The sequence below is a fragment of the Petromyzon marinus genome, chromosome 44, assembly GCF_048934315.1.
Source record: "Petromyzon marinus isolate PM22_M1 ecotype Great Lakes invasive population chromosome 44, UKy_Petmar_22M1.pri1.0, whole genome shotgun sequence".
Classification (NCBI taxonomy): Eukaryota; Metazoa; Chordata; class Hyperoartia; order Petromyzontiformes; family Petromyzontidae; genus Petromyzon; species Petromyzon marinus.
In genome coordinates this window covers 7,381,358-7,404,383 of record NC_133710.1, presented here as the reverse complement: position 1 = coordinate 7,404,383, position 23,026 = coordinate 7,381,358, and the positions used below count along the sequence as shown (strand labels likewise).

The 23,026-nt window shown below is 52.7% G+C and overlaps 1 protein-coding gene across 2 annotated transcripts in view; it reads right to left on the bottom strand.

The window, feature by feature from the left end:
- Positions 1-23,026, bottom strand: part of LOC116951872 (metalloprotease TIKI1-like) — a 96,209-nt gene that overhangs the window by 13,369 nt on the left and 59,814 nt on the right. For both annotated transcript variants that reach the window (XM_076073986.1, XM_076073987.1), the window contains exon 6: positions 15,183-15,354. In XM_076073986.1, coding sequence (XP_075930101.1) covers positions 15,183-15,354 — 172 coding nt within the window. The remainder of the gene's footprint in view (positions 1-15,182; positions 15,355-23,026) is intronic.

Here is a 23,026-nt window from a genome sequence, read left to right as displayed (position 1 = left end):
AGAAACTCGTTTTCTTACCGAGGGCTGTACAGGACTTTCAGATGGCATTGGCAGGCAGCCACACACATTGCCACAAGACAAAGATCCCCCGTATAGCCTGAACAGACTTTTGGGGCAAGTGCTGTTAGCGAGCAGCACCTATGCAGCCCAGAACGGCACACGAGGAGGTGGGAGGCCAGCACCACGCCGGGCCGCATTTGCCTCCGCAGTGGTGACGTTTACACGCCGCACGAGGTAGTAGTAATTTCACATAATTGTAACTGTTGTTGATGGCTGTGATCGGGAATCGAACTCGGATTCGTGCACCTCTCCCCAACAACAACAACCGCCATTCGTCATTAAGTGGTGGTGACGTCACAACGGCGCTTGTGCCAGGCTATGTGAACTTTAAGTCCACGTGAAGTGTCGAACGCCCGCTGGCAAGAGGTCACGGGACAGACCCAGGTGCCGCTGCTTGACCGACTGAGTTGACCGGCAGATGCACCACCTGTGCCCCCCTACTGTGCCCCCCTACTGTGCCCCCCTACTGTGCCCCCCTACTGTGCCCCCCTACTGTGCCAACTCGCTGTGTTTCAGCCGCCCGGCGCTCCGCTCATTTGTTGGGAGCGTCGCTCCTCTGCCCTCTCAAGCAAAGACGAAGACAAAGATCCCCCGTATAGCCTGAACAGACTGTTGGGGCAAGTGCTGTTAGCGAGCACCTATGAAGGCCGCCACGGCACACGAGGGGGTGGGTGGCCAGCACCACGTCCGGCCGCCTTTGTATCCCTCGTGGCAATGTTGTCACACTGCACCAGATACTCATTTGAGGCTGAGTCGACCTAGGGGTTGCCCAGGATCGGTTCAAATAATCGTCACCGGTGTTGGCCGTGAGCGGGAATCGAACCCGGGTCGCCAGGTTCGTAGCGCAGCGCGCTAGCCGCTACACTACCGCTTCCCACACACACACACACAGAGTATCGTGTGCACTCCGACTGGTCAGCCTGTGTCCGGCCTGCCAGGGCTGTTAGCCTGATAACAACCAGCCACCAGGCCCCAAGAGTCGATCCACTTTCTGAGCCGACAATTTTTGCCTTTGCTTGCGACCCCCCACCACACCACCCATCAGCCGTGGAGGTAAATGCCCCAAGTGTTCTGGGAGAAGCATCCCCTGACGATACCGCCGCCTTGAAACTGGAACCAGAAGTTCAAACGTAACGTGGTTAAGGGCTAACGTTCCAGGCGAGGGGTCCTGGTCAGTGCTGTGACAGAGCACAGGCGGTCAACACACAATAGGTGGCATTGCTGTATGAATGCTAGCACACACATACATACATATGTGAGGCTTTCCTGGTTTAAACAATGTGTAATCAAGTAATACAAAATTATCAGGGAGGTCCTAACATCAACCAGGTCTGTCCAGATCGGTAACCTGGGAATTATTTTTCAGACCCGGCACAACCCATCCAGTTGGGTCCCGTGGTGCCAAGGAGGAGCACCTGGGTTCGATCCCATACCACAGTTCATCCGGTTTTGTCCTCCATATTTAAAAATGTGTGCCTAGTGTATTTTGCCTGCTGTAAATGTCCACACAACGATAAGCCGCATCATTGGTCTAAAATTTGTGGCCAGGTCGCTTCTGCAAAAGAGCTATATAGCTCAGTGGGGCTTACCTGGTAAAATAAAACACCTAGTTCATTTTGATTTAAAGCTTTCGTGACTGCAGTAATTCATATTCTTAGTTTTTTCGGTAAAGTCACGTTGAAGAGAAACAACAAAATAATAAAATATATATCTAGTTCATTGTTTAGTTCATAGCTCAGTGGGCTTTAACTGGTAAAATAAAATATGTAGCTTACCACTTTGGCTACGTAGCCACGTGCCATTCACAGTCTGAGACTCTGTAAGTATGCAGTGAGTAACAAAGCCCCGGGTATAACAGTGGGCAGCCCTTCCTGTGGACGAGGCGACGTGACGCTCACATTTCGCTCACCAGACCCTAGTCAGATATTCACCACTCACCGGACACTTTTCATTCACGAACCAAGCCATCAACTCACCTCACGCTCATCGCTCACCAGTAATCGAGTCACCTGACCACCAGCACTCACCAATCATCAACTCACCCGACCCTCATCACTCACCAACTGACCTGACTCTCGCCCAGTCATCAAGTCTTGCCGTACTGCCTACTACGCAGCAAAGCCCCAACAGTCTGTTAAGGCTACCCGGGGCATCTTTGCCTTTGTGCTTTTCTGTTCACCCATCCGAGCACTATCTAGATCCGACCCTGCTGAGCTTGCGAGTGATTTGCCCTCCTGCATGAGCGTGAGAACATCACACAGAACGTGTCAGACGTCCAATCCCTTATCACCAGAACTCCAACCTGTGTCTCCACGAATAAATAACATTTTAGTTTAGTCCATCAACCTATTGACTTCCCTGACCGATATTATCCCGGCAGCATTTTGTTTAAAGCGAGCAAGCTCTGGACCGGGTTTCAACTTCTGGGTCTCATCAGTAGGCTTGTTGCATACATACGGCTGGGTTGGCAGATGCTATTGGCAAGAGCGCTCCATATAATCTACGGGGGCCTGTTCAAGACACAACGTTATAATGCCGTCGTGTATTAACGCATGGGTATAGCATGTGCACGCGCAGAACTGCGTCCAGTGCCTCCACGTATAAACAAAAAAACATGTTTTAGAGGCATCGACCTAGTGACGTTAAAGTTCAACATGAGACACACAGTCGTGCCCGACGCCCATCACAATATCACCATCATCGCCACCGACCTTCCCTTTGCAAGTGCTGCAAAAGAAATGTTAGCGCAGCTTGAGTGCAGCGTGCGCGCAGTGTAGGTGCAGCGTGTACACGGAGTTGTGCAAGCGTGTGTGCAGCGTGTACACGTCGTGAGTGCAGCGTGTACACGACGTGTGTGCAGCGTGTACACGACGTGTGTGCAGCGTGTACACGACGTGTGTGCAGCGTGTACACGACTTGTGTGCAGCGTGTACACGTCGTGTGTGCAGCCTGTACACGTCGTGTGTGCAGCGTGTACACGTCGTGTGTGCAGCCTGTACACGTCGTGTGTGCAGCGTGTACACGTCGTGTGTGCAGCCTGTACACGTCGTGTGTGCAGCGTGTACACGTCGTGTGTGCAGCCTGTACACGTCGTGTGTGCAGCGTGTACACGTCGTGTGTGCAGCTTGTACACGTCGTGTGTGCAGCGTGTACACGACGTGAGTGCAGCGTGTACACGACGTGTGTGCAGCCTGTACACGACGTGTGTGCAGCGTGTACACGTCGTGTGTGCAGCGTGTACACGTCGTGTGTGCAGCGTGTACACGTCGTGAGTGCAGCGTGTACACGTCGTGTGTGCAGCGTGTACACGTCGTGAGTGCAGCGTGTACACGTCGTGTGTGCAGCGTGTACACGTCGTGTGTGCAGCGTGTACACGATGTTCGTGCAGCGTGTACACGTCGTGTGTGCAGCGTGTACACGTCGTGTGTGCAGCGTGTACACGACGTGTGTGCAGCGTGTACACGACGTGTGTGCAGCGTGTACACGTTGTGAGTGCAGCGTGTACACGACGTGTGTGCAGCCTGTACACGTCGTGAGTGCAGCGTGTACACGTCGTGAGTGCAGCGTGTACACGTCGTGTGTGCAGCGTGTACACGTCGTGAGTGCAGCGTGTACACGTCGTGTGTGCAGCGTGTACACGTCGTGTGTGCAGCGTGTACACGATGTTCGTGCAGCGTGTACACGTCGTGTGTGCAGCGTGTACACGTCGTGAGTGCAGCGTGTACACGTCGTGTGTGCAGCGTGTACACGATGTTCGTGCAGCGTGTACACGATGTTCGTGCAGCGTGTACACGTCGTGTGTGCAGCGTGTACACAGCGTGTACACGATGTTCGTGCAGCGTGCACGCCCACAGCGCCCAGCGGCTCCCACGGAGCTGGGCGCTGCTGAAAGATTCGGACGAAAAAAAAAACAGGAGGAGGAGGACGTGGGGTGGAAGTGGTGAGGAGGTGATGGTGGTGAGGAGGTGAGGAGGTGATGGTGGTGGGGAGGCGAGGAGGTGATGGTGGTAGGGAGGTGAGGAGGTGATGGTGGTGGGGAGGTGAGGAGGTGATGGTGGTGGGAAGGTGAGGAGGTGATGATGGTGGGGAGGTGAGGAGGTGATGATGGTGGGGAGGTGAGGAGGTGATGGCGGTGAGAAGGTGAGGAGGTGATGGTGGTGGGGAGGTGAGGAGGTGATGATGGTGGGGGGGTGATGGTGGTGGGGAGGTGATGGTGGTGATGGTGGTGGTGGCGAGGTGATGGTGGTGGGGAGGTGATGGTGGTGGGGAGGTGATGGTGGTGGGGAGGTGATGGTGGTGGTTGTGGTGGGGAGGTGAGGAGGTGATGGTGGTGGTGGTGGTGGCGAGGGGAAGATTAAGCGGTGGTGGTTGGTGGTGAGTGGCTGCGGTGAGGAGGGAATGGTGGCAGGGGGAGGGGATGGTGGGGGCCATGATGACATGTTGGTGGCTGAGGGGGAGGTCGTGAGGAGGTGATGGTGGTGGTGCGGGATATGGTGAGGAGGAGGTGGTGGTGTTGTGGGCTGGGGTGAGGGTGGTGGTGAGGAGTTGGTGAGGAGGAACTGGTGGTGCTGGCTGGGCTGGTGGTGGTGAGGAGGAGGTGGTGGTGTTGTGGGCTGGGGTGAGGGTGGTGGTGAGGAGTTGGTGAGGAGATCGCGGAGTGGAGGCAGTGGGAGCGGTGGGGCAGGGGGATAGCCTGCAGACAAGCGTGCAAGCTGGCTGCACGGGATGAGCTGGGAATTCCTTTCATGTGCAATTACGCGCGCGAGTTTCGCCGTTTGAAGGCGGGCGCTTAGGCAAACACGAACCCCCCCCCCCCGGAGCCCCCACCCGACCCCCCCTCCCGTGCCCCCCCCCGAACCGCCAAGCTCCCCCCCCCACCCGAGTCCCCCCCCCCCCGAGCCCCCAAACCCCGAGCCCTCAACGTCCCCCCGGCCCCCCCCCCGAGCCCCCAAACACCCCCCCACCGGAGTCCCCAACCCCCCGAGTTCCCCCACCATCATGCCCCCCCCCTCCACCGCACCAACCAATAAATCAGAGCTCTTGTATACAGCGCCAGCAGAACGTTTGCAAGCCACAAGCAAATTATATTTATTTTTAAATAAACGCATTAAAACTTAGATAAATGCTGTGTCCATCGCTGAGATGCCGGGTTAGTCGTCTCCCAGTACGATCTTCTATCGCTACTACCGTGGTTCATCTTTCCCTGAACTTCACCTCGTCGATTCCTCCTCACAACCACGTTGAGAGCACGTGGGTCAACCAGGCACCGAGTGTCTCGTCCCATCCACCGCCGTGTTCACCCGCCACACCGCAAGTCACTACAACACACTGACCCACTCTCTCACCCACGCACTCACTCACACACTCACTCACCCGCTCACCGACTCACCCGCTCACCGACTCACCCGCTCACCGACTCATCCGCTCACCCACTCACCCGCTCACAGACTCACCCGCTCACCCACACACCCGCTCACAGACTCACCCGCTCACCCACTCACTCGCTCACCGACTCACCCACTCACCGACTCACCCGCTCACAGACTCACCCGCTCACCCACACACCCGCTCACCGACTCACCCACTCACCGACTCACCCGCTCACCGACTCACCCACTCACCCACACACCCGCTCACCGACTCACCCCACTGCAGGTCACAACAAATTCGTGTCTCAATAATGTTTAGCATTTTTGAAGATCAGGCCACGCATACGGCTCAGCTGGTCACCCCACAGATGGCTCTTTGCTCCATTTATCCAAATTTCTCTGTTTTCCCTTTCCCTGACTCGCCCGCGATGACACACGACCTAGGGTTGCCCGCACCGCTCAGAGACACAAATCACCCCTCTCGTTGTCTGCACTTGCTGAAAGCATGCTATCCAAACAGACAGGGCTATTACCACGCGTATATAAATAACAGCTTTCACTCCGCTATGATGAAAGCGGTACTCCGTCCTGTTTTTCCACGCATAAATAACATTTTGCTTCGGTCCATCAGCCTATTGACTTCCCTCAATAATATTGTGTTTTTTTAGACAACTCTGGACCGGCTTCGAACTTCTGGGTCTCATCGGCAGGGACGCAGGCTTGTCGCGTACACACTTCTGGATTACCAGACGGTATTGTCAAGAGCGCTGCACATAGCACGGCTGGCTACGTGAAGGTACGAAAGGAGTTCAAGACACATGCACAAATATGTTCAAGACCAACCCTAACATTGCGTTGTTGCATACAAGAGACGTCGCTAACACGTGCGCATGCGCGGCCCTCTGATCTGTGCATCCGCACATCAACACAACGTTTGTTTTTTAAGGCATCCACCTTGGCTGGAGGGAAGGAGCCAGGGTGGAGGGCGTTCAAAGCGCAGCACTCGACACATTCATTCGGGCGGTTCGTGAGCGGCGTCTCTCTTCGTTATCGGCTACTCCGCAAAAAAAGGCCTCCCACTGCCGTGGCTCTGTCATCCGCGGATGGCTTTAAGGTAACAAAACGAGGAGAGAGAGAGAGAAAACATGTTGCCATTGATCATCGTCGCCGAAGAGCCCCCTAACCCCCCCCCCGTCCCCCAACCCCCCACCCTCCCCCCCCCCTATTAGCGCTGAACCTTGCCGAGCCCCGCGAGGACGACGTGAAGGTGGCAACGCAAAATGTGGACTGAACATCGCGTCGCGAATTCCTGGCGCGCAGCCACCCACCAAGCCACCCACCCAGCCAGCCACCCAGCCAGCACCACCACCCCCCCCCCCGGTCGCAAGAATAACAACGAACGTCGCTTAAAGCGGCGGCGGCGGTGGTGGTGGAGAAAGAAGGGAAAGGACAGAGAGGATTGGTAGGGTGGAGAAAGAAGGGAAAGGAACGAGAGGATTGGAAGAAGCCCCTCCTCTGTGCTAGAAAGGGAGTCCGTGGCGTTGTCGGGAACTCAGCGGGCGGCTCACCTGTTGCACTCCGTGCGCGCGATGCCAGGTTAACACAGCGGCTCCAAGGGGATGTTGAGTGTGTGGTGTGTGTTGTGTGTGTGTATATATATATACACTTGTACGTTGAACTTCTTTGGCACCATACGTAGCGTAGCCGAGGTGCAAGGTGGCTCTCGAGACAGCCGACCACCCATTGGGGGTGTTCTTGGCCTACGCTTCCACGGTGGGCCGAACATCTTGGAAGAGCGGGGAAAATGCCCCCCCCCCCCTCTCCGCACGTTACTCCACCGCACGCGACCTGTCGATTGACCTTTCGTGTGCTACTGGGTGGACAGAGGAGGGAGATTTAAAAGAAGAAAACATTTTGCCCGTAGCTTCGACTGCCGCGGCAGGGAGATGGAATCGGACCGGAGTCCTCTGGATCGCGAGTCCACTCTTTTTTTATTATTGTATTATTTTATTATTACACGCTTTTTATTAACTCACTCTGTCTGTTGTTGTATCCTCAAATCTTGTAACTCAATTGTAACCCACTTCCCAATGTGGTAACGACTGCAAACTTGGGATACTTATGTCATACTGATGACAATACCATATTCTATCATAAAAAATAAAAATAAATTATTTTTAAACATTATTTTTTAAATGTAATGTTTCGTCTTGGGTCTAACTGTTCACGGTCAATTGACGTTGGCTGGAATTGGCCACGGCCCCCTTACGTTGTGGCAAGCTTCAGGGCCACTTCCTGGAGTCGTGGAGTTCTACCAATACCAGTACATTTCATAAAAGCGAGTTTTGTAAAGTTTTTTTTATATTACTTATTAACTAAAACTCCGCAGCAGCAGCAGCTCCGCACTCTTTGGTTCTATTCGGTAAAGTCACGTAGGTAAAAAAATAAAACAACAAAAATCACGACGTTTCGGCCACAACACAAGCGGCCTTCATCAGGTGAAGGGACCAGACTGTCTCGAGGACAGCGCTGGAGTGAAACAGAGCCAAGCTCAGACCGCGACCTTTAAGCTGTGTGCGAGGAAACAAGGTGCCTTGACAAAGGAATTAGCATAAAAAATTAGCATTTGATTGGCCGACTTAGCATGATGAACGGTGTAGAGGTGGTGTACATGCGGGTGAACATGCCGGTTGGCGAGGGGGGGAGTTTACCTATTGATCTAGAAGCAGCTCCGTAGTTTGAGAGGAGGCTTCCCAAAAGCATGCATAGCTTAACGATTACTGCAACGCCAGTGTTCTTGCACAACGACGAAGCCCGCCAGGTAATTTGGTAACTTTGGAAGGAAAAAAAAACAATCCGTAGTAATTACCGTGTGTATTTCGGGCCGCCGTGTGTCTGAAATTGGAATAATTTCACAGGGTGACCACGCGATGCCTCCTCCGATCACTAAATCGCCTGCGGCTTGGATCGTCGCGCCGCCGTCACTCTGCGTTGTCTCCATTCGAATGTCACGTTTAAAATAAAAATAAAATATATATATAAACCTAGAAACTAAAATAACCAAGGTTATTAGCAGTTTGGTGTCGTTCGTGGGTGGTGGTAAAGCAATCACGGTAAGGAATTAAATATACAAAGAGCCCCTCCCAAAAATCTATAACAGCCTGGCCCCCCTCAAACTTAAAATCTCATCAGTACATGTGTATCCGTGTGTGTGCTATTTGTTGGCACAGTAGGGGGCACAGGTGGTGCATCGGTCAGTAATCTGAATCAGTCGACCCATGGCACCTGGGTCTGTCCCGTGACCTCCTGCCAGCGGGCGTTCGACACTTCACGTGGCCTCAAGGTGCACATAGCCTGGCACGAGCGCCGTTGTGACGTCACCGCCACTTAGTGGCGAATGGCGGTTGTTGTTGATGTTGTTGCTATTTGTGGGGAGCAGTGGTGCAGCGGTTAGCGCGCTGCGTTACGAACCCGGCGACACGAGTTCGATTCCCGCTCACGGCCAACACCAGTGACGATTATCTGAACCGGTCCTGGGCCTCCCCTAAGTCAACTCAGCCTCAAATTAATACTTTGTGTGATGTGTAAACATCGCCACTGGGGAGACAAAGGCGGTCGGGCGTGGTTCTGGCCACCCACCCCCTCGTGTACCGTTCTGGCCTTTATAGGTGCTCGCAAACAGCACTTGCCCCTACAGTCTGTTCAGGCTACACGGGGGATCTTTGTAATTCGTCTCGTGCTATGTTGTCAACCCCTGGCACCTGGGTCTGTCGCGTGCGTTCGTGCACATAGCCTGGCACGAACACCGTGGTGACGTCACCTCAACTTAGCGGCGAATGGAGGTTGTTGTTGTTATTGTTGTTGTGCTGTTTGTTTGGGGCGCAGTGATTTAGCGGCGACCAGAGTTCGCTTCCCGCTCAGGCCCAACTTCCGTGGTGCATATGTGAAGTGGACCTGGGGAGACAAAGGTGGCTGGGCGTTGTGGTGGCCACACCACCCACTCGTTCGACGTACCAGCCTTCGCAGTTGCTCGCCGTAGGAACTTTACCCAACGGCCTGTGCGGGCTACAAGGGGGATATTTGGGTTTTTTTTTGTTTGTTTAAGATCTGTTAAGTTTTTGAAGTTAAATCTGTGCCAGGTTTTTTTGTTATGTTCTTCTTTGTGAAAGTTATCATTGTTATTTCAGGGGACTCAACAGGTTAGGGGATTTTTCTTTCTCTCTTTCCAAGGCAGGTGGGACATTTATGTTTTGCTGTAGAGATAAAAGAGACGTCTAAGTGTGCGTGTGTTCGTCTTTTGTTCTGTGCCTCACTGTGCGTGTTCGGAGCGATAGTGCAGCGGTGATTGCGCTGCCATCAAACGCCTGGGTGAGCCGAGTTCGATTCCCAGCTCACGGATACCAATGCCAGTCGGGATTATCTGAACCGGTCATGGGCCTCCTCCCCCAGGTCGACTCAGACTCAAATGAGTACCTGGTGCGGTGTGTAAGCATCGCCACTGGGGAGACAAATGCGGCCGGGCGTGGTGCTGGCCACCCACCCCCTCGTGTGCAGTGCCGGCCTTCGTAGGTGCTCGCTAACAGCACTTGCCCCAACAGTCTGGTAGAGGCTACACGGGGGATCTTTGTCTTTTGGGGAGCAGTGGCGTAGAGCACTACCAACCCGGCGACCCGAGTTCGATTCCCAGCTCACGTACCACCAACACCAGTGACGAATATCTTAATATGCGCCGGGCCTCTCCGAGGTTGAATCAGCCTCAAATGTGTACCTGGTTTCGTGTGGCCAACATCTCGAATGCAGAGACAGAGGTGGTGCTGGTTACACCGGACCAACTACTCACGTACCACACCGGCCTTAATAGGTGCTCGCTAACACCCCCCTGTGGGTCTATAAGACTGTACGGGGGAATTTTGACTTAAATCTTGACTTAAGGCTTTCGTGACCGCAGGAATTCATATTCTGTGGGTCTTTCGGTAAAGCCACGTAGGTAGAAGAACAATAAATAAGAAACAACATCGCGACGTTTCGATCGCAACACAAGCAATCGTCATCAGGTGAAAACATATATGGCGAGAGCGCTGCTGAGGCTGGGAGTTCTAAAGGTTTGAGACGGGTGTAGGCAACGGGTCAGTGGGCTAGAGATGAAATTTGCATGTAAATGTAAGATGGGAGAAATCTTGACAAACGAAGCTCTGGGGGTGGCCAAGAATATGTACGGAGGAAGCTACGTGTCGGTTGTTGGTAGCAACCCACGACTCTATGAGGACGGTGGAGAAGCGCATTCAAATCCTGGCCACGGTCCACACACAGGCACACACGCAACAAATTGAGCCGACAAAAACCTGAATCAGAACGCAACGTGGCTTGGCCACCGCCTAGGTTGCCTCGGCCTAAAACAACTAACTTTTTTTTTAGTTATATATTATTTTTTTCTCAACCGATTTTTTTTTTTAGCGCGCTCGATCAACGTCAGGGCGCGGTTCGCAAGCGCTCGAATCATGCGGCGCCCGGCAGAGGCACCCTTTAAAGGGCGCTCGCTTCAACAACAACAAAAAAGAAAATCCCGGGCTTGGCTGGAGAGGCCTGTCGTGACTAACCCCTTTGTGTTCTACTACTAAACCATGCGAATAGAAGAAGGGGGGGGGGGGAGAAACGGCCGAGCTTCACTCTTCCTCCCCCCCCACCACCAAACCCCACCAACATTACACAACCCGCTGGTTGCGCTCCCCAGCCACCCATCCCCTCCGTACGCTGTGCCGATGATACGTCCTCGCACGGCGTTAGAATTCCGACGTTTGTTTTCCTTAAGCAGGCTGTGGTGGTGAGGGGGTGGTGGTGGTGGGGGGGGGGGGAGATGAGGAGGAGGGGGGTAGTAAGAAAAATATCTGTCGTGTTGGAATGCGAGTATACAGGGCCCCTTCATGAAACGCGTGCCCACTATGCGCTGCCGACGAAGGCCATGAATTACATCTGAGGCGTGCTCACTTCGTGATGTGCGTGTCTACGTTGAACTTCTTTCGCACCGTACGTGGCCAACCGTGCTCATCGGAGGTTCTTCAGCAGGAGAGTCTCCGCCCGTACTGGAAATCTGTGAGAAAGAGCTTCATGGCTCATCGGATTTCTCCACAGCCTAAGTGAAGATTCAGATTCTGAATCCCAAGATTCGTTTTTTTTTGGCGAGGGTCCTGCCCCCCCCCCCCACAAAAAAAAGCTTAGCTGGTGTCGTTTATTTATTTTGAGCATGAGACAGAAGCGGAGCACGCCAGGACGAACCCCCCCAACTCGCAAGGCAACAGCGGCCAAACAAACCACGGCAACCCCCCTCTCCCCCCTGCTTGTCCGCCTGCTAACAGGCGGCGGACACTTTGGGTGGCGGTGGCACTCGAGGAGGCGGCGACGCGAGCCGCCTGCACCGTGCGAGCGCTGAGAGCGGAGCGCGGCTCGGCCTGGGCACTGGCACGAGGGGGTGAGAATGGGGGGGGGGACCCCCCCCGGACCCCTCCCCCCCCCCCGTGTTCTCGCACAGTCCCCCTCGCGTCGTCTCTGCGTTGTCCACCTGCGTGCGTGCCCCCCACCCCACCCAGCGTCGCACGTTCATCCCCCACCCCCGGTTTGCACGCGAGTACTCCACGTGCACACAGAAGACAAAGACCCCCCCTCCCTCCCCTAAACCACGAGTCAAGAAGTTAACAAGACAACAACAATAAGACAACAACAAGACAACAAGAAGACAACAACAAGACAACAACCAGACAACAACAACAAGACAACAACAACAACAAGAAGCGGCATCGAGAGAGCCGCAATGCACTATGTGCGTGTGTGACTCCGAGACGTTGGCTCCTTGACGAACGGCGTCTCGAGGCGCGGCGCTTCGAGAGCCGCATGCCGACACCCCGCGTCCTCGACAGAACCGGCGGGCGGGAGGGGGGCAAACGCTGTTAGCGTTCGCCCACGAAGACCGCCGATTAGCACGGTGGTCTACGTACGGTGCGACAGAAGTTCCAACGTACACACGTGACCGGAGTGGCGCACGATGGGGATGGGTGGCCAACAGCAACAACAACAGCAACCGAACGCCTTTGGCTCCGCAGAGTTGCTGATGTTTATATTCTGCACCACGTCCAACATTTAAGGCTGAGTCTACCTACGCTGGAAGCCCGGGACCGGTTAAGATCATCGTCACTGCTGCGAGCGAACGCCGGTGACGATCGGACTCGCAGCGTGCTAACCACGACACTGCCGCTCTACAGACCAACACGCAAACACACACACACTGATAAGGGATTATTATATGCGGCCCCATACGTTTCTGTAGAACGCAGAGGAGAACAGTGTGTGTCTCACATCTTGATTTGAAACTTTCGTGGCCGCAGGAATCCAAACTCTTTCGGTTATTTCGGTAAGAACCAAAGAGTAGTCTGAACAATACGGCATTTCAAACGTGATACTACCGCTTTGTATGTCACCCTCAACAAAACACCTTGAGAGTGACATTTTAGTCTCACGGGAGACGAGTAACACCTTAATGCTCGGGAAGTAATGTTCCTTTAATTGTATTTTTTTTTGTTAAATAATGTTTAAAATCAATGGCGGAGCCAGGATTTTCAGGTAGAGGGAGGGGGGGACAACCCCTCCAGCAATGACAAATGATAGAGGAGTTGTTAGTAAGTAAGGAGTTGTTAGTAAGTAAGGAGTTGTTAGTAAGTAAGGAGTTGTTAGTAAGTAAGGAGTTGTTAGTAAGTAAGGAGTTGTTAGTAAGTAAGAGGAGTTGTCCCTTGCTTGTTACTCGACGCGTGTGCGGCGATGACGCAGCCATCGATCGAGGGGTCGAATTGGAACCGCGTTGTGTGATCAGCACCGCGCTCGCTGAAGGTGTTTGCCTTCAGGGAAGTCGTGGACTGTGTACGCATCTGCGCACAATTCTGTGAGTCACTTCTAACCGCTTTGCCGTTACTTATTGCCAATTATGGACTCAGACTATTGTCCTATCATCTCATAGAGTCCCTGACACGTAATGATATGCTACACAGTGGCAGTGGGAGTCGCAAAATGCCGATTTATTACTAATAAACCCCAATCATCCGATGGAAATTAGGGATTTCTATCGGATCATTGTGGGGGCACGTGCCACCCCCCCACCCCCCTCACCCCCCACCGCCAGTGTTTATAATCCAATTCTCTTTTACACCCACAAAGCGCAACACGGTAGCGAGATGTGCACTGCCTCGCCCGGTTTACAGGAGGTCTTTGGTTCCATCCTAACCCCGACGCCTGTATATTTACGGTATGCACGTTCTCCCTGTGGTCGCGTGTATTTCCCTCCGGATCCTCGGATTTTTCCCCTCCACATTTCTAATCAACGCCACGTGTTTAGAGCTATTTGCCTGCTATACGTGTCCACGCGACAAGCCACTTCGTTGAACTATCATTTGTGATATGCAGGTGGCTTCTGAAAAACAGCTAAATAGCTCAGTGGGCCTTACGTGGTGAAATAAAACATTAACATCATGCTAATCTCTCACATTAACATCATGCTAATCTCTCACATTAACATCATGCTAATCTCACATTAACATCATGATAATCTCTCACATTAACATCACGCTAAACTCTCACATTAACATCATGCTAATCTCACACATTAACATCATGCTAATATCTGCCATTAACATCATGCTAATCTCTCACATTAACATCATGCTATTCTCTCACATTAACATCATGCTAATCTCTCACATTAACATCATGCTAATATCTCACATTAACATCATGCTAATCTCTCACATTAACATCATGCTAATCTCTCACATTAACATCATGCTAATCTCTCACATTAACATCATGCTAATCTCTCACATTAACATCATGCTAATCTCTCACATTAACATCATGCTAATCTCTCACATTAACATCATGCTAATTCTCTCACATTAACATCATGCTAATTCTCTCACATTAACATCACTAGCCCCGGCCACTTCTTCATGACCCTTGGGCTACACCCATTTCAAACCTTGTAAAACAGTCTGCCTCAGCAGCAGACCATCGCTTTCCCACCTGATGACGGACGCTTGTGTTGCGCCCGAAACGTCGTGATTTATATTTTATTTTCTACCTACTTGGTAACTTCACCGAAAGAACCAAAGAGTATGGATTCCTGCAGTCACGGAAGCTTCAAATCAAGATTAAAACTTGTTAGGTTTAAATTTCGATTTAAAGCTTTCGTGACTGCAAGGATTAATCTTCTTTGGTTATTTCGGTAAAGTCACGTAGAATGAGAATACAATAATAAATTGAAAAAATAAAATAACACAATAAAAATTCTCACGACGTTTCGGCCACAACACAAGCGGCCTTCATCAGGTGAAGGGACGAGACTGTCTGGAGGACAGCTTGGCGGTCTGAGCTTGGCTGTGTTCGCTCCAGCGCTGTCCTCCAGACAGTCTCGTCCCTTCACCTGATGAAGGCCGCTTGTGTTGTGGCCGAAACGTCGTGAGAATTTTTATTGTGTTATTTTATTTTATCAATTTATTGTTTTATTCTCATGCTACGTGACTTTACCGAAAGAACCAAATAAGTTGTTACGTTTAGTTTATATCGACCGGGGGGGCCGCGCGGGGATCTGACCCGTAGTCAATACTGAGGAAACCAGGACAGGTGTGGCAATCATTACCTGGGCCCCACCAGCCCGGTTGGGGGAGGGGGGGAGGTGCAGTTGCACCGCCTGCACACCGGCTGTCCAGCACGTACCTGCCCCAAAGGCGAAGAAGAGGGTGGAGGAGGGGTGAGCGTGCAGGAGGGCCGCCACGCGGCGCCCCATGCGCTCGTTGCGCTTCTGGATGAGCTCCGTGCGGAAGTAGCGCTCGGTCTGTGCCGAAACGTCCTCCTGCTCCTCTTCCTCCACCACTTCCTCCTCCCCCGCCTGGTTCACAACAACAACAGCAGCAGCAGTTGCCATTTGCCACTCGTGGCTTAGCGATGTCACCGCAGCGCTTATGCCAGGCGAGGTGCACTTTGAGGCTATCAGGTGACGTGTGGAAGGCTCGCTGACAGGTCACAGGACAGACCCAGGTGTCATGGTTCGACTAAGCCCCATGTGCTCTCCACTTGTGCCACCTTGCCGTGTGTTGGGCGCACGGCGCACCGTTCGTCGCTGTGAGCGTCGCTCCTCTGCCCTCCGTTGTTGCTGGAGGGCGACTGCCTCCAATTGCCCAGTAGCAGCAGCGTCCTTCACGAGCCTCCTCCGCAAAGGCCGATCTTGACACCGCTGGTACCAGCCATCGGCAATTCCACTCAACTCTACATCCTCCTGTACCACATCAGTCCATATCTCCTCTAGCCCGTTGAGTCTCCTCTATACTGGCCAAAGGAAGCTGCTTGGGCATGTAGCGACATGGCACGAACCAATGCAGCGTTACCTACCGGAGTAGCTCGCTGATAGGACTGTGTCCAGGTATCTTTTAAGGATGTGTGAGCTCCTCACACAACCCAGTCTGGTGAAAGTCAGGGCGGATCGTAAGGCAGGCAGCTTTGAATGTTTCAGAGCCGGTGCAGATGTTCCTTCGGAGGGGTTCCATGTTTTCGCAAGCGTAGAGAAAGGAGGGCATAACCCTGTGGCCGAGAAGACCCGGGGTTTCGTGTGGAGTGGTAGGGTAGGCAGCTTCCACACGGCGTTACACATCCGAGGGAAATATAACGGCGATCGACTGAACTTAAGACAGACAAAGCAACGTCCCCTCCCCATGTAGCCTGTACAGAATGTTGGGGCAAGTGCTGTCAGCGAGCACCTTTGAAGGCCTGCACGGCACACGAGCGGATGTGTGTCCAGCACCACGCTCTTTTGCCGATGTTTACACACCACACCAGGTACTCATTTGAGGTTGAGTCGACCTAGGGGAGGTCCAGGGCCGGTTTCAAATAATCGTCACTGGTGCTGACCGCGAGCGGGATTCGAACCCGGGGTCGCCAAGGTTCGTAGAGCGGCAGCGCGCGACCCGCTACACTACGCACGTACACACAAACGCCGAGCGCAGTCAGCAACAGATGGTGCAATGTTGTGTCGGTGCGTGTGCCTGGATGCCGCTGGGCTAACGAAGGCTTTGCGCATGCACACACACACAGAGAGAGAGTCGCAGGTCACACACAGACAGGGCTGACCCCCAGAGCCCTCGCACACACAGAGAGAGCGAGCGAGCGAACGCTCCACCGCAGAGAGAGAGAGAATGATTGATTGGGGAGGGAGGGAGGGGGGTGCTTAAGATGTAAACAAAGGCAGCATGAGAGACTCGCAGTCTGAGAATCTGCACCCCACAGCAGCGGACACCAAAAAAAAGTACGAGCCAAATCGTAGCGTTGCGCGTTTGCGCTTCTGCACATCTCTGTCCGGCGTCGTGTTGTCGTGTCGTCAACGCACGTCGTTCGGCACCATGTCCGACGTTCCGCTCCACGCCGCTGGGAGCTCCTTCGGGAACTGAATTGAGCAGCTCACTTTCTCCCTCGATTATATCGCTTTGCCAGCTGCTGCTGGTGGTGGTGTACGCAGGCGCTTGCATGCATCCAGTGTTTAAAATTTCTGTTCCAGGAATTATTTAGGCTACGCCACATTCATCTCGCCTTATTTTGTCCTCGTGGAGTCAAAGTATTGCTATGGAAAGCCTGACCTTGTACTCCAGTGGTAGTGCCTTACGCCGATGATCACTTAACCAAGGCAGTCTAGCAACATTCCGGAAGAAAAAAACTATCGAGTGAGACATTCACGCGCAATGTACAGCCCCCCCCGTCCCCCTCCCCCATCCTTGTCGATCCACTGCTGGTTGATGACCTCGCCGTGAGCGGCTGTTTGACCATACCTCGCCGCGCAAGTTTTTCGCAGGTGTCGTCGCTGACCGCTGTCGTCGGCTGCGGCCAGGCATCGAGCCTCGGGTTCATCGCGCGGCGCCCCGACTAAAAATATGCCACCGCTCCACCCGTTGGAATGTGGGGGAACTAACGAGCGAAGTGCACGGTAAGATTACCGCGGTGAGTAGCAACGGAAGAGAGATTAAGGAAGCGAGCGGTTGCCGTTGATCGAGCCGAGTGAATCACCCAGCGCTAGATCGTCAATCAGCCTGCACCACGTTACATTGAATTTGGAAGCGTGGCACATATGTCCACGTGATCCACCGACCTTGCGTCAAAAGCGCCTCACGAACCTCTCGGCCAGGGGTGCTTCATTTTCTCTTGGCTACGTACGGTGCGAAGGATTTTCAACGTGCGTACCGGAGCAGGCAACACGTGACTCGTAATAGCTGCAGTCATGAGCCAGAGACAAACTGGATGCCGCATGTGAAAATGTTTTCTAGTAGACTGGAATAGGTGGCACGTGACTCGTAGAAGCCAAAGCCACAGCGCGAGAGACGGACACCGGACTGCTTGACGTGGTGTGCCGGGTGTGAGATATATTTTCAGAACCGGCTGACATGAAGCCCTGCTCTTGACGTGTTAACACTGCGAAACGGTCAGACGGGCGCTGTCTCCGTGGGGGCTGATTGTCAGTGTCGGGGCAAGAAGCCAAACTCTCCTGAGCGATCGCCTCCTGTGCAAGACGAGAGACACAGACTGACCGTCTGAATGTGATTGAGACCCTGGGAGAAAACAAGAAAATAAAGTTTCGTGGAGGCTTGTTCCTGGGAAGCTGCCCTGCCAGAATGTTTACGCGTGTGTCAGGAACTGAGCCAGAACCTCCCAAGATCCTGGGTTCCAGTCCCGGGTCAAACGGGTCATTGTGTAGATGCCGTGGAGCAAAATTAAAAATGAAACATTTCCGCGAGGAGGAGGAGGGAGGAGGAGGTGATGATGTTCAGCACTTTGTCAATTCACTGGGGAATGAAGGCCTCTCCAGGCCGTGTCGGTCACCAGTTATTTGGCCATACTTCACCAGGACGGGGGGGGGGGGGGGGGGTCGGACATCACTCGCCACTTACAACGGCGCGGCGGTTTTCGCGGGAGAAGCCTCCGGGCAACGGGGAAGCGAAACGTCGGACATCGTGGCCGAAAACCCCTACAAGGGCGCAGGTTCACCCTCCGCTCGCGTTCGCCGCGGCCCGGGAATTCCAGGATCAGAATCAGAACCCCCGGGAACCCCGGTTCCGCCACGCGGCGCAAAGCAAACGTCGGCGCTAACCGCCGAGCCCACCGCTCCTTTCAGCCGCCGACGGGAATTAGAAGAGAAGTGGCATGAAAGTGAAAAGGAAACTTAAACAATGGCAACCACAATGGGCCAGAGTTCGACGGGGGAGGCGGGGGGGGGGGGTAGTTTGGGAATAAAGAACTAATGGAATTATTCGGCGAGGGAGAACCGCAACGCTGCGTTAATTGGATTGGGAGCAATGAGCTGAAATTCAGGGTGAAATTAGGGCACGTGTGTCGATACGTGGGTGGGTTTCCGAGGATGGGTGAGGAGAAGCGGGGGTGGTGGAGGGTGGGTGGTTGGGGGGGGCATGAGAGGGTGGGAGGATTGGTGGGTGGGGGGGACGGATGGCTGGCTGGCTGGCTGGGTCGGTTTTGAGTCACGCGAGAGGGCCTTTGAATAAATAAATTTCGCGAAAAAAAATTGAGACGGTTGCTGTTTTGCGCGAGGCCCGACGAGTGGCGCGTTCAAGATGTTTGCTAGCAACGCATCTTCCACATGCGGGCGAGGTGGCGGCGGTGGGGTGGCGTAGGGGGCCTGGGGGGGGGGGGGGTGGTGGTTGCAGACTCACGGGAGTGCACGTGGATGGGACGTGCGGAGTGACGGACATATGGACGCGCTGACAAACCGGATGAAGCTGTCGAGAGAGATCGATGAACAGGTGGCGAGAATTCGTATACGGATAGAGAAATTAATAGAATTTTAAAGAGAAAGGTGCCACCCCCCCCCAGTTTAGCCTGAGCACGCTGTCAGGGACAGTGCTGTTCGCGAGCGACTTTGAAGGCCCGAACGAAGACACGAGCTGGTGGGTGGTCAACACCACGCCCGGCCGCCTTTGTCTCCCCAGTGGGTGATGTTTACACACCACACCAGTTGCTCATTTTAGGCTGAGTCGACCTATGGGAGGAGGTCCAGGACCGGTTCAGATAATCGTCACTGGTGTTGTTGGCCGTGAGCGGGAATCGAACACGGCTCAACCAGGTTCTTGGGAGCAGCACGCTACCTACTACACTACCGCTCCCAACAAGCAAACATAGACAAAAAGCCGCCGTGTAGCCTTAACAGACTGTTGGGGCAAGTGTTGTTAGCGAGCACCGATGAAGGCTGGCACGACACAGAAGGGGGTGGGTGGTCAGCACCACACCCGACCGCCTTTGTCTCCCTAGTGGCGATGTTTTATACACAGAACCAGGTACTCATTTTGAGGCTGAGTCGACCTAGGGGAGGCCGAGGACCGGTTCAGATAATCGTCACCGCTGTTGTTGGCCGTGAGCGGGAATCGAACTCGGGACGCCGGGTTAACCGCTACCAACAAACGCACACAGAGACATACGGACACAGTACAGCAGATGAACAAACACACGGACAACAAGATCACCGCCGGCATGTGGTCAGATAATACGTTAGCAAACACAGAGCACTCGGGGAAGAGACAATCTTTCTCACACACACAAACACACACCGTTCATAATGGCCTGTCGGAATGTTCGAAAAATTGTCGATAAACACAGACAACCGACGCGCACGCACGGATGCACAAAAATAACAAAAGACCCTCTCGCCCTCTTCCCCGTGTAGCCTTTAAAAGTCCGCTGGGGCAAGTGGCAGTGTCCTATTTGTGAACACCTATGATGGCCGGCACGGCACGCGAGGTGGTGGGTGGCCAGCACCACGCCCGGCCGCCTTTGTCTCCCCCAGTGGCGATGTTTACACATCGCACCGGCTACTCATTTGAGGCTGAGTCGACCTATGGAAGCCCCAGGACCGGTTCAGATAACCCGTCACTGGTGTTGGCCGTGAGCGCGAATCGAACTCGGGTTCGCCGGGTTCGTAGCGCTAACCGCCGCACCACCGCTCCCCACTTGCGCTGACACGCAGACACAGAGCGAGACGAGTGCCTATGCTACCTAGCGTCTGTGTGAAGGCGAAGTGTTTGCGCGGTTCGGACAAAACGAGGTCAGCATGGCGAATCGTGCGTTTTGCGCGTGATGGATGCGACAGCGTCGGGCAAAGTCTCGTTCAGGGTTCATTAATCCCATCACTCCGGGGGGGGGGGGGGGGGTGTTGAAGTGTGGCCTGTTGACACGGTCAGCGCTCGGCGTTGAAGTCCGGCACATCTGGGAAGGACTCGTTCAAGGATGTGCACACACGCGCTACGCTCTCGCGTACGCACGCTGGCAGAGGTCAAATATTAGCAGTGATGTAAGAGGTTCCCTTGGTAAGCTGCAGGAGGAGGAAGACCACTTTCTTCACGGTGTCTATGGGACCTTGTTCAAAACATTTTATAGGTTTTTTTTTGTTCCCTTTCTGGCAATGAAACAGGAGGTGTTAAGATGTTCAAACACCAAATAGATAACTTTTGCAAGGCATCAAGTCTGCATTAACCACACGTACTTGTGACGAACATGCAAACAAACATGCTGTGCTAATGTATGCATTGTCTAGCCTACACCAGAGACAAGCTTCTTTATAGCATTGTCTCACCAGTGTAAGACAAGATAGCTCCAAAAAGCGAACACGACAACGACAATACAATTAGCAGAGCATGTATAGCTCGTGTTGAGCAGTGTTTGAACTTCTGACCATCTGTTTTATTGCCAGAAAGAGTACAATCACAGCAAATTGCTTCTTGCTGTGACTATCCCACCTGATGACGGAGGCTTCCGTTGCTTCCTAACGTCGTGATTTTATTAACTTTATTTTACTTTTTTACCTACGTGACTTTACCGAAAGAACCAAAGAGTATAGTAAGAACATTTTCCTATTTTTAATACTTTTATACTGGCAAAAAGGTCCCACAGATGAAAGCATTGATGTTCGTCTGTCCGTCTGCCTCTGTCTGTCTGTCTGCCCATCGATTTGTCTACCTGCCTGCTTCGCCTGTCCATCTGTCTGCCGTGCTGATGACGTCGTTACACGCGATCACCACGTGATCCCGATCGCAAGCTAACGTGAAGCACCGTCCTCATTATCAGCATCAGCAGCAGCCATGATTAATCCACTGCTGGATGACGGCTTCTCCAAGCCGCCATTATCTGTCAAGCTCCTTGCGACGTCACAAATATACACAGCAGCCTGCGTAAGAGGTGAATTCATCGCTCCATCTCCTCAATGAGGGCCCACTCAGAAATTATTCACCTAAAAAGAATCATCAAAATCCGAAATGTAGAACTGTTCAATTTGAACCATCATGACTAATCGACAAACAGAATATTTTAGTTAAAAAGATCGTTTAGAAAATAAAAGACGGGCGTGTTAAAAATCGGCACGCAGAATATTTTAGTTTAAAAAAAAACTGGTGTTCAAAAAAATGTCAGCCTCTGGAAACCACCAAAAAGAGTGAGTTGTCAAAAAAAATTCCCGGAGACAAACGCCCGTGTGTTTGAGTCGGGGAGTTCCTCTCTTGAGACCAAGGCGGTGACAATGCTGCTTGTGCCAATGACGGAAGCTCTGAACGCACAGCGGGCTCGCCGCCGTGTCAGAAGCCGCTGCTTGCGTAGACGTATCACAATTATGGAATCATAGTCCGGGGGTTCCGCGTTAGTTCGGCTCAACAGATTACCGTGGCGAGAGCAATTAGCACCTTCATTTCACAAATTAACCGGAGCAAATTGATGAAAAATACAAATTGTCGAGTAACCGCGTGCCGTGTAATTTAGATCGTGCCACCTCTGCCTGTCTGTTCACCCATCACCTACCCCAGTAAACAACGAGGAAGGATTTTATTTCGATTTGAAGCTTTCGTGACTGCAAGGATTCATCTTCTTGGTTCTTTCGGTAAAGTCACGTAGAATGGGAATAAAATAATAAAATAAAATGAGACGATAAAATTCCCACGACGTTTCGGCCACAACACAAGTGGCCTTCTTCAGGTGAAGAGACATGTCTGTCCGGAAGACATGCAAGGATCCCGGTCATACAAGCTCTGTCTTCCGGACAGACCTGTCTTTTCACCTGAAAAAGGCCACTTGTGTTGTGGCCGAAACGTCGTGAGAATTTTATTGTCTTATTTTATTTTATTATTCCCATTCTACGTGACTTTACCGAAAGAACCAAGAAAACGAGGAACGATATTTTTATATTCTTGTTTCTTTAGGTAAAGTCACGTAGAAGGGAAACAATAAAAAAATACAAACATAAAACAATAAAATTCTCACGACGTTTCGACTGCAACACAAGCAATCATCATCAGATGTGAAAACCACAACAAGAAAATTTGAAAAAAGTGGCGGTTATTTTTAACGTTAGCACCACGGAGAGAGATTTGACAGTTTGTTCAGATGGACGAGTCCATCTATGTTCGGAAAAGAGGAGGGGGGAGACGAAAAATAATGGATGCGGTCTGAAAGCCACCTTAAGCGTGATCAATCAATTAAGACCCGAAATGGTTTATCAAATCCTTCCAATGATTGCTAAGCCAGAATCC